This window comes from Montipora foliosa, chromosome 11 (assembly GCF_036669935.1).
Source record: "Montipora foliosa isolate CH-2021 chromosome 11, ASM3666993v2, whole genome shotgun sequence".
NCBI classification, from domain to species: Eukaryota; Metazoa; Cnidaria; class Anthozoa; order Scleractinia; family Acroporidae; genus Montipora; species Montipora foliosa.
In genome coordinates, this window is record NC_090879.1 from 344,418 (window position 1) to 356,917 (window position 12,500).

Consider the following 12,500-nt stretch of genomic DNA (forward strand, 5'->3'; position numbering starts at 1 on the left):
TTTGTTATTACTGTTTTTGGTTTTTTTTTGGCTTCTACTGCAGCTCTCAATTCTGAAATGAACAAAATATTTGATGGCCGAAGTCTTTAAATTAGTATCGCTTAACGTAAAGGGCATAAGCAACTTTAAAAAGAGACGAACAATGTTTACTTGGTGCAGGAAACGTAAAGCTGATATAATTTTTTTGCAAGAAACCCATTCAATAGAAAAAACAGATACTCAATGGAAGAATGAATGGGGTGCAGAGATTATGACAAGCCATGGTAGCTCCAGTGCACGTGGAGTTGCTATCTTGATTAAGAATGGTTTTGATTGCACCATCCATCAAAAGATCCTAGACCCTTTGGGACGCTTCATCATTCTTAAAGCTGATATCAAAGACCAAACATATGTCTTAATTAATGTTTATGCACCAAACAAGGACAAAGATCTCGTATCGTTTTTCAATAATTTACTCGCAACGCTACAAAGAGAAAACTTAGATTCAGAAGATAATATCATTATAGGAGGCGATTTCAATTGCCCTTTAAATCCAGAGATTGACAAAAAAGGAGGGATAATTATTCAAAGAAAATCAGTTACTGCCTGCATTGATTGTCTACAAAATCAACTAGATCTGGTTGATATTTGGAGAATTAAAAACCCAGACATAAGAAGTTTTACCTGGAGTCAAAAGTCTCCAAGAATTTTTTGCCGTCTCGATTATTGGTTAATTTCTAATAATTTGAACGATTTAGTGAAATCAAGTGATATAATTCCAGCTATTCGAACAGACGATGCTGCAATTTCGATAGAGATTTCAGAGCTAGAAAATGAGCAGAAAGGTCCCGGCTATTGGAAAATGAACTGTTCCATGTTGAAGGATGAAGAATATGTAAATAATGTTACTGAAATGCTTCCAGTATGGACGGCAGAGGGACAAAAAGAAATTTCGGACAGTCGTATCCTTTGGGATTGGATCAAATATAATATAAGGGCGCACGCTATTAACTTCTCCAAGAAAAAGCCAAGGAAGGAAATGCAATAGAATTAAGTCTCCAAGATCAGCTTAGAGAGGCAAAGGAAGAATACGAAACTACGCCTAGTGACTCTAACGCAACTCGCTTTAATGCGGCTCAGGAAAAGTTAGAAACTTTCTATGAAGAAAAAACTAAAGGAATAATTATACGTGCACGTGCTCGTTGCCATGAGCATGGAGAAAAGAGCACAAAATATTTTTTAAACCTCGAAAAAAGAAATCATATAAAAAAGCATATAAGAAAACTTCACATAAGCGGAGTAATAAAAACAGATCCATTTTGTATATTAAAGGAGCAAGAAAGGTTAATCTACAAAAACTTGTATAAAAGCAGTACTACTGATCCAGATCTTGCATTTAAAATTGATTCTTTCCTAAACGATTTAAATATACCCGCACTTTCTGAAGACCAGAAAAAATTTTGTGAAGGAAATATTTCAGCAGAATAATAAAACTCCTGGTAATGACGGCATTCCTATTGAATTTTATAAGACATTTTGGTCAGTAATTAGCGATAGCTTTATGAACTACATCAATGAATCCTTTGAAAAAGGTGAGATGTCTAGTTCTCAAAAACAAGCAATCATTACACTAATTGAAAAGAAAGGGAAAGATCGCTCACTTTTAGAAAATTGGCGTCCAATCTCCCTCGTTAATGTAGACACCAAAATAATGACGAAAGCAATTGCATCGAGAATTAAAAATGTCTTGCCCGATATTATTCATCCAAATCAAACAGGATACGTAAAAGATCGGTTTATAGGCGAAACTATACGATCTATTTATGTTGTTATGGACTTTACAGTGAAAGAAAACATTCCCGGTTTAATGTTATTCATTGATTTTCAAAAGGCATTCGATAGTGTTGAATGGGAATGGCCGTTTTTATGCTAGAGACGTTAAAGTCGTCAAGACGCATTTGACGTCTGAGACGTTAAAGCCGTCTGCTATAAAAACGGGACGCATAAAAGTAGACAAACTACGGACAAAAACAAGATTTTGCTAAAAAAATGACTAGGTTCTATTATCGGAAGACACTGGACATGAGCAAACTCGGCCCCAAATAAACGTTAACACACGAATAGATGAGCAAATAAACGTGGCGGAATTGCAGCTTCTCAAATTTATGTCTCGACGTCGCCTGGAAGGACAGATGCAAATTTTTTTTTGTGACAGAAATCAGTCTAGGAATCAGCATTTTCTGGCGATGGACGAGGAACTAGATTTAGCCACGGCACATAGCTTGTTTGTCTTGTCGACCAAGAGAGCAAGGAAGGAACGAAGTGCAGATTAACAAAGGACTCAGGGCTACATGTGTCCAAGTTAGGGCGTCCCGTTTTTATACTAGACGCATTTAACGTCTGAGACGTTAAAGTCGTCTGTTAAGTGCGTCTCAACGACGCACTTAAAACACGACGTTAAAGTCGTCAGACGTTAAATGCGTCTGTCTTATTTCTCGTTTTTATACTAGACGTGAAAGTCGTCTTGAGACGACTTTAACGTCTCAGACGACTTTAACGTCTCTAGCATAAAAACGGCCAATTTCTTTTAAATGCTTAGAGGCATTCAATTTTGGTTCAGATTTCCTTCATTGGGTTAAAGTATTCTACAAAAATATACAAAGCTGTATCTTGAATAACGGCAGGACATCAAATTTCTTTACGCTGGAACGAGGAGTTCGGCAGGGAGACCCGTTGTCTCCATATCTGTTCGTAATAGCTGTGGAAACACCGGCTATCGCCATTAGACAGAATTCGGTACCTTCTATCGAATCAGCCAATCCATCTTTCTGCGCAAAACGTTTTATTTGGAGTTTTATCAAAACAATGTCCTTTATCAAATTTATTAAACTATTTCATATTAATTGGAAAATTATTTTTGTGGGACTGCAGAAGAAGCCAAACACTTCCTAAAATTCAAGGACTGCAATCGAAACTAAAGATTAAATATGAAACTGAAAAAAAGATCAACAAAAACAACTTCTTTGAAAAGAAATGGGTACTCACTCCAATATAATTAATTAAGTTATTTATTTATTTATTTTTAATATGCATGTATCTTTTATTTTGTTGCTCATTGTTTTTAATGTAAGAATATAAATATAATTAGCATCTGTAATCGTATTATTTTGTAAGCAGTGTATAAATTGGTATTGCAAGTTTAAAAAGTAATCATATTGTATTTGTAGAGTAAGTATTGCAATTGTATTATTGTAAGTAGCACCTGTAATTGTAAGTGCATTGTATTGTAAGTAGTGCGTACGCAATTCAATTGTTAAATAGTTTTGATGGTAGTATAATGGATTTTAGTAGTTGTTAATTGTGTAATTTTTGTAAGTTGTGTAAGTAGATGTACCAGTGTTGTAAGTAGTGTGAATCATAATAAAAAGTTATCGATCAAAAAAAAAAAAAAAATTTGAAAGCTGACGTCTCGAGTGTTAGCCCTTCGATTCGTCAGAGCTAACCCTTTTCTGTCTTTCACAAATAGGACTACTTTTCATAATGAAAAAACATTGATATTATTTAATCATTCCTTTGGCAATATAACTTGTATAATACGAGATTCATAAACATTGGTCTCTCAGTAAGTAACTAAATTACCGTTAAACGTAACAATGGTATTATTTGTACTGTTACAATATTAATAAACTATAATTTATCTTGAAAGGAAATTACTCATTTGCAGAATGGCCTGTATGCAAGCTGAATGTAAAGGAAATTTCTTTGAATTAATCGAAAGTAAGATTAGTAGCACTGCACCGGTTTAATGTCGTAGGACAAATCAGTCATTGAACTTCTCCAAACTTGGTCATTACTCTAGCACAATGGTTTTCGATCTCAGTTATTTTTCCTAAAAGCATATTGGGTTACAAGGATAACATTTTACATCAAGTCGATCTCTATCAAAGAGAGGAATGTTGGAGCTTCCATTGGTTGTTGGGCATTTTCCAGATTTTCTGTGCATGGAATGGATGTGTTGACAACTTTCTGGCTGATTTCAACATATTTTCTAGAAGCCACTTTCCGCAAGTTGATGTTCGCTGTGAGAAATTCGACTGTGTGCTTAGGACAAGACTTAAAACACTTTCTCGTTCTGGAACTACTTTCTGGTTGTTTCCAGCGAAGAGTTTGCCGTTGCCGTAAACCCATTTTCTTAGAGTTATCATCTTTTGTTCTCTTTTGTTTATTGTTTCGACCTAAATCGATCCTTGTTTCCTGAAAGGCGGAGTTGCTTCTCTGTTTTTTCGTAAAAATCATCTTCTAAATAATATTTCTTTTTGTGAGTGGCCTTGCAATTCCTCTATGGTAGGTGAGTAGAAGGGAGGAAAAGATATCTAGTTCTTTTTTAGAAGTTCATAAAAAATAAAACCAGTTTTAAAAAAATACAATCTAAGAACAAAATTAAACCACAACAAACACACACACGTTACTCTTTTTTTTTTTATGAATTTAGCGCATTTTCGAGGATTGAGGCTGCATTTGCAGCCTTCAGGTTAGATGGAAGTTGCAGGCCGCGAACGGTAGTGATTTTACAATCATGTAGATTTATAACAAGACGCTTGGGGACGTATACAAGGATGCACTATTAAGGAAGTTCTGATTGTGAGAAATGATTTGCTGTAACAGTTTCATGTTAAAGGTTAATGCTTGTAATTAACATTGTCATCGGACAAGCGATATGACAAGCAAAAATTTTGAGCGGACGAACACAATAGTAATTGTTGTTTATGGCAGTAAGACTCACTCAAGATAAGTGTGCCCGTTCTAAAGAGTTTGTTTAACTTTAGCTATTTCAGCAGTCAAATCGTCTGTTAGCACCCTAATTTAATGAATGGCCATGGCTAAAAAATGTCTCGTGCTTAATCTCCCTGATAAATTGGAGAAACGGATGGTATGTTTTAACTTACTTTCCAGTGTCTTTATCTCCCAACCCCACTAAGGTGAAAGTCTCTGGGAACCAGGATGCTTAAATCTACCTTTTGCATAATGACACATTTTGAGGTCAAGGACACTAATCAGAAAGTGGCGAAGTCACAATGAAATTGTTACCATATACACTTGGTGCTCAGAGGAAAACGTGTTGTGGAAGAGGTCCTTGTATTAACTCTCCAGTCAAGGTTTTCAGAACCATTCCAGCTTGACCTCAATTAGTTGTTAAGGAAGGCTTTGATCGAAAGGGTTGAAGTTTAAGCGTAAACGAACTCTAATATATAGATTTAGCCAAGTCTAAAAGCGGAGCTCCCTGGCTATTTTTTCTTACTGCCTGTAGGGTTGGTGAAAGGAAAAGGTTTCCAATTGTGATGTACAAGTACAAGGAAGGGTTACGTTTTTAGAAACGTTGGCCGTGAAGCACTTATATTTCAACAGACTTAACTGATTAGAGTGTAATCTGAAGTGCTAGTTTTTTACCCCATATGAACCATGTGAGCGTTAACCCTACTAATGGAAATGGGTCCACACAACGACAGAGAAAAACTCTGACCAAGGTGGGAATTGAACCCACGACCTTCGGATTACGACACATTTTTTGGCGCGCGGAGCCACGCTATGATAAGTTCTCAATTTCACAAATGTGAAACGTTTATTTCAACAACCTCCACTTGCAATCAAATAAAACCATAGAGAAACATATATTGTCAGGTCACTCCACCACCCCCCCCCCCCCCCACCCCCGCTCTTCCCCCCAAACACACAACCCAACTCAACCCTTCTTTATGCCACTCTACACCTTAAAGTCCACGCAAAGAAACAACAGACACCACTCAGAGTAGACAAATATATTCACAAGAGACTATGGGGGTGGGGGGAATTAGTGAGTGAGTGAGGCTCGTTGGAGTGAGTGACTATGAGTGACGGTGAGAGTGAGTGAGTGACCTTTATTTCCATTTCTTCTAATTTTCAATTACTTTTTAAGGTTCACAGCACTTGTATATCATTATAAAGATGTAAGTACAAAGGGTAAGCACTTGCTCATGTACAATAAAAAACGGATTTTTATACACTGAAACTTACAACGTGGTATTTACAAATATTTGCTGCCATATAAGCAATTATTGAGAAAACGTTGAATTAAACGATCAGGAAGTTGTTCTTATGAGTGAACTGCATTATTTTCTTTATCAAACCAAAGCTACTAAGATAACTACTCACTTAAGGAAAACACTACAATCCGGCGTGGCTCAGTTCATGTTAACAATATCAGAACTCACAGAATGGAGCAAGATAATTCATGCTGCTAAAATTCATGTTTTCTCACAAGTAGATTTCTTAAACTGAGGAAGATGAATTTCAATGAAAAAAAAAAAACCAGTTATACTCTCTCTTCCCTTATACAGAAATCAATCCCAGGAACAAGGATTCGCAATAATCACTGTAAGTGAAACGCTTCAAAAATATAATAGCAACTCTCTAACAGATTACAAGCCAATGACACCCTAGTGCTTTCAAGAAACCTTATGAAATGTGTCGTATCTTTAAGATACGATTCCTGTATTTGTGCTATTGGCTGAAGCAGTTTGTCTACGAATGGTGATAGGCATTCTGTTGGGCCATCACACCAAGATATGATAGGCCTTCCGACTAATGTCGGTTTGTGAATTTTCATGAGGGTATAGAACACTGGAATTCGAGGCGGACCTGGTGTTTGGCTAAACAATTTAGCCGTCATTTCGTCTATGCACCCTGCTTGACGAAGAGAGTTAATGAGGTGTTTAACTCGCTGGAATGTATTTCTAACCATTGGTTTGTCTAGTGGCTGATAGTTTTTTCTATCATCCAGTTTTATCTGTCCTTCATTTTGTTTTCTCTGTTCATAACGACAGTTGTTGTGCCTTTATCTTCTTTTTTGAGAATACTTTCTTTGTTGTTAATAAGCTCCTTGAGAGCTCGTTGCTCGCCGGGTGGCAGGTTATTTTTACGTTTAACCAGTGGAGTTTCTTCAAGCTTTATTTTGACTTCTTCTAAGTAAGTCTCAAGAGCAACTGACCGTTGAATCGGTGGAATCCAACTGGATTTCACATGAAATGGATGTTGCTCAGTATTTTGGTCATGATAGATATATTAAGGGCGCATCCTTCTGGCAAATTGGTTGAAGTCTGAAATAAGCTGGCGCCTTATCTGGTTTTCTTTCATGACAGGTGGTTGGAATCAATTTCAAACCGCGAGAGAGTAAATTGATCTGCTCTGTAGTCAATTGTGTGTCTGAGAGGTTTTTGATGTGTTGCTTGCGTAACTCTACAGTCTCAAAAAAACATAGATAATGAATCAAGGTTTCACTGATAAAAGAAGCAATATTTGTCTAAAAAAAATTCGTGCAGGGGGTTTCACCTGGAAAAAAAAAATCCTGCACAAGCAGTGCCCGAAAAAAAAAAAATCGTACCAGCTGAAAATTCCCCACCACCCCCCCCCCCCCCCATCACTTTTCTAATGGTCCGTCCCTAAGTTTGTCGCATGCGTCAAAAATAGTTCCGTGTAAATCGGCCCTTGCGTGATGAGATTTTCTGATGGTGCAGCTGACTTTAGAGAGACTTGGCATGAAGTTTACCTGCAGTAGTAAACGCCACCACTAGGCCCCGGCTTTTGACAAAAGCGTAAAAATTACTTTTATTGTTAAAAATACTCTTTCTTTCGAGGCGTTTCTTCGTATCTGTAACACCCAAGAAATGAAATGAATTCGGACAAGCTTATTTGATTTTTGGCAAAATTTAGAGTTTATCCCAACTCCTCCTTCTTCTTCTTCTTCTTCTTCTTCTCGGCCGCCACGACAACGACGACAGAGATCAGCGAGAGAACAAAATTATCTGGTGTCGGTTTCGGTCTCACTTCCATGTAATGTTTTCTGTCCAGTTGATGAATCTTGATTCTGATTGGTAGATAGTTTAACAGCCACGTAATCCAATTTGATGGGTTGATATGATTGAAATTTGAAACAACCGAGGGGGAAGGTGGGGATATTTGCCACATCTATGGCTGACGAGCGTGTGATAACGTAATTGTCACTTGGATGCTTTTTAGTTATGATTTTGAAGCCTTTGACAGTTGACGTTTGCTTGGAAATGATATTCGAAGAGACCGAAAACAGAGGTTTTTCGCCGTTCGTTGTCGCCGCTTTGCTGCTAAATTTCATTTTAGAACAAGAAGAAGAAGACGACGAAGACGACGAAGACGAAGACTACGACGACGACGACGACGACAAAGAAAAATCTCTGGGACCAGGATACCGTTTGCCGTAAACGCGATACCAAATGCCTCTTTTACCTCCCTTTTTTTGCCTTTAGGTGAGCGATCCATCCGGGGCCTCACCAAAAGCGACATTGTCTTCTGGCGAAAGGGAGACGATGCAGTATGGAAAACCAGCGGTTGCGAGCTGGTGCCAAGTGAATCTGACGCAAAGAAGACTACGTGCAAATGTGATCACCTGACCATATTTGCGTCCCTCGTGGATCCATTTGACTCCACTGTAAGTTAACTAAAGATAGGAAATGCCCTACTCAGTGTCAAATTAACAATTCAGAAATAAACATTTATTTGCCGGGAGTCCGTATTGGAAAAACCGTTCCCGAGGTCTTAAGGTTCCTTCGTTTGTAAACTTTCGCAACAATTTCAATTTCCTGCAATTAGCGCGGCAAAATGGCGGACTGTGGTCCGTATCGTAAAGAGTTGGACCGGTTACGAGCATACTATTGGCCAATCAAATTCGAAGATTTAGGATTCCAGCTCGCTGAGATGTTCAGAAAAAAATAATTCAGCGTTATTTCAAGTCTTCATCAAGGCTTATGTTCAAACTAATCATCGCTCACGTGATCGCAAATCACGTGACCATTTCAGCACACTGTGCACGAGTGGGCGTGACTCCTTTCAGGGACGGGAAACGGCTCTACTAGTTTCAACTTCTTAAATGAAGGCACGCTGTTGCTACGTAACATGAGTGTACAGTTCATGTCAACATATTTCCAACGTCAAGTGAAGCTATGATCCTCGCAGTTATGAACGCAATTTTAGCAATTGTTTAGAAAAGCTCTGAAAATTCAGGACTTCAAGAGGGTTTGAACCCCGTGACCTCACGATGCCGGTGCGACGCTCTAACCAACTGACCTATGAAGCAACTGACGCTGGGAGCTGGTCATTTATGGGTTCTGATGTTCCCGTGATGAATGAATCAACGAATGAAATGATATATGAAATGAATCATATATTGAAATGCGGATATGAAATCAAACTATGAACTTCGCATCCCTCACGAAAGAATATTAAATGTGCTGTCTGTGGAAACCCAGTGGCGTATAACGTAAATGAGGAAGTTGCTGTTTGTTGTGATCACTGTAAACTGTATACAGTAATGACGATTAATTTTGCTCTTTTCCAGAAGCATAATTATTTCCATGTACGCTATACTGCTTTCTGGGGTTAGCAACGGCAGCTCCGTTTTTAGGCTTGGCTCAATCTATACATTCCAGTGGATAGCGTTATCCACCTTTTGAAGAACCAAGGCCTGGAATCCAACGCCAGTTCCACAATTCGTAAACGTCGTACTCCAGATTGGTCAAGATATGTAAGACGGGTGTCATAATTCTTGAAGATAAGAATTTAAACTATTTTTTTTTGTCTATTTTGAGATCACAGAACCTGACACAAAAGCCCTTGAAATGATTTCAATTATTGGATGTACTATCTCGCTGATTGGTGTACTTGCAACTATTGCTGTTTCGCTGGTGTTCTGGCGTGCAGTCAAAAGTCCGAGAACTAAAGTTCTTCTCAATCTGTGCGTTGCAGTCGCATTGTCGTGCATATTTGTTATCGTTGAAGGATTGGCGAGGGGCAACAAGGTAGGTTTCAATATTCAGACGGTTTTTCTTCTGTTTTTCAGTTTGGGGCACTTGATAGAGTTACCGCAAGTCGTCCTAAGCCACAAAAAAAAAAAAAAAAAAAAAAAAAGTGGGGGGGGGGGGGGGGGTGTTTCCTCCTTTTATATTTTCTCTTGGATGTAATGAATGTAATGACGGTTTTGATCCCCTGTCGTCTAGGGACTTGTGACACTTCTAGGCTATGTTTAATCCCGTTATATTTTTCCATGCAAATCTTTAGTTGTCTAAGAGAGTCCTCGAATTTGGCAACAAATTGCAGTCGATTGTTTTACAATGTTTTTAACATTGCCGGCAATATCGTTTGCTTTCAAAAGAGACCATTTTTTGATAGTCATCCTAGTTTTCCATTTTGTCTCTAGAAATCTTTTCTGCCAAAGAAATTCAGTTTTTTTTATTTTTGCAAATAACGGGGTGTTTCTTTGATAAATTGTGAGGAAGATAGATTGCTTGATTCTTTACCCGGGATACCAACATGGACGCTGTGACGTCTTACGAAAACAAATGATTAGCCATCATGATTGACTGATTGACCGATTGTTCGATAAATTGATTGATTGACAGGTTGGCTGCACTGTAGTTGCCGCTTTTCTTCACTACTTCCTGCTCTCTTTGTTTTCATGGATGCTGTGCGAGGGTGTGCTACTTTACATTTTATTGGTTAAAGTGTTTGGAGGAATCGCCGAGGAGAAAGTCAAGTATTTCTACATTTTTGGTTGGGGTAGGTTTTTTTTCTCTCTCTCTATAGCAATAAAATATTTTTTTCTAATCATGCTTTTATATTTAATTTCTTTGTTTAGAGGCTCATCCTCACTCAAAAGGGATTGCGCGGCGCCTTGAAATTCACACATACGGAAAATCCGAAAATCACCAGCGAGTACCCAATCAAAACGTTGGAACTATTTCAAAACAACGACACAAGCGCGCAATGTCGACTTTTAGGTGAACATGGACCTTGAACTGGTATATGAAGCCAAGCATTTCGAAAGTTCGGCAGTTTAGAGACACGACTAAAAGATGTGAACCTTGAACTTAAAACATTTTGTTCTTGCCGTGCTTATGTCACAAAAGACAAACTGCCAGGTTTTTTTAACAGTCTTTTATTATTATAGCAATAAATTTTAACTTCCGGTGCAATGATTATCTACTGCACTAACATTACAGTACTTTCATTAATTACAACATTAAATAAAAATCAATTACAGTTCTTACAACTGGCATTACCATACTATACTATAATTACACCAAAAACCCAAACTTCAGAAGAACATGTGAGGCAAATGTAACTTACATACTGATCTGTAAGTTGCTTTTATTTTTTCCACTGCCCAATTTGCTGTTAAGAAAAGCTAGAAAGGTTTCGAAATAGTGACTGCATGTTAAATAGTTTTGATTTTCAAGATCACACGAGCGTAGCTTCCATATGCACTTGCTCGCCGGTCCGTGTTAATCAGAAATATCTTGTAGCGTTTTACTAAGTACAGTCAATACTTCGTAGCTGTTCCTTACTCAGTTGCAGGAAAAAGTTTAAATCATGGAATCCGTTGATTTTTTGCGAACAATAAACTTTCAATTGCCTCTTCTGTGATTCTAAATCACTACAACTCTTCTTTTAAAACAGGTTTTCCAGCCATCATCGTCGCCATCTCATTGGCCGCTACTCAAGCTGTGGGGTACGGTAACGCGCACGCGTGCTGGCTTGATGTTTCCAGCGGGCTGATATGGGGTTTTATTGCACCTGTAATAACCGTCATTTTGGTCAGTAAAAATTCCTTACGATATGAATCTAAGAATACATATGGAACCCTCACAGCTAGCCTCCTCTTTCTTATAAACGGAAGCGTGGTTCTCACAAGAGACGCGAGGGACGACAAGTACAAGAACGCGCATGCGCTAGTGAGGAAGCCGGCGACACTCATAAGAATGCTAATTGTTGTTTTTCTTATGCTTATCGTATGCTTATTCTTATGATAGTGTTGTTTTAAGTGAGGACATGAGCGTAAGACTGTGACCCACCCGATTAAATGAGTGTTGGGACGACAGGGAATGATCGCAAAATACGTTTTGCGCATGTGTATGATCCTGTGCCTATGTCGCGGATTTCCCCAACATAGCACGAAGCTTCTTATGCTTATCCTTGGATCGCCAATGAGGACTAGGCTTAAATGGTTTCGTTCATCCAGTCTTTTGTTTATTCATTTATTCAGTCTGTCAATCAGTAAATCATTGATTCTTTCATGATTTCATTTCGTTCGTTTGTTCGTTCGTTCAGTTCAGTTCAGTTCATCAGTCATTCTTTCATAAATTCATTTTACTCGTTGAGTCAGTTGTTCATGTTTTCATAAGTTTATTCAGGAATTCGTTGATTCGTTGATCGAGGAATTTGCTTATTGATTAATTGATTCATCTGATCATAATGTATTCACGCCTCCTCAAATGTTGTAGAAACTAGATGTAGCTCAAAGTTCAAAGACTTTGCCATCCCATCTAAGATGTAAAGCCCAGACAGTTAATAGATTGTGAACTGTCTCTTTCACAGGTAAATATCGTGGTATTCATCTTAGTTATTCGTCAAATGATGGGCACGAGACACGTTCAAAACAAGACACAAATAGAAAAAGT

General features: G+C 38.1%; 1 protein-coding gene across 1 annotated transcript in view; it reads left to right on the forward strand.

Moving 5' to 3' along the window:
• Positions 1 to 9,638: 9,638 nt before the first annotated feature.
• The window catches only part of LOC137977811 (adhesion G-protein coupled receptor D1-like), an 8,081-nt gene continuing 5,219 nt past the window's right edge, over positions 9,639 to 12,500 (forward strand). Inside the window, exons 1-4 of the mRNA XM_068825153.1 lie at positions 9,639 to 9,842; positions 10,443 to 10,599; positions 11,500 to 11,636; positions 12,418 to 12,500. The exon at positions 12,418 to 12,500 is cut by the window's right edge and continues 172 nt beyond it. Of these exons, the coding sequence (XP_068681254.1) occupies positions 9,663 to 9,842; positions 10,443 to 10,599; positions 11,500 to 11,636; positions 12,418 to 12,500 (557 nt within the window). The 5' untranslated portion in view covers positions 9,639 to 9,662. The remainder of the gene's footprint in view (positions 9,843 to 10,442; positions 10,600 to 11,499; positions 11,637 to 12,417) is intronic.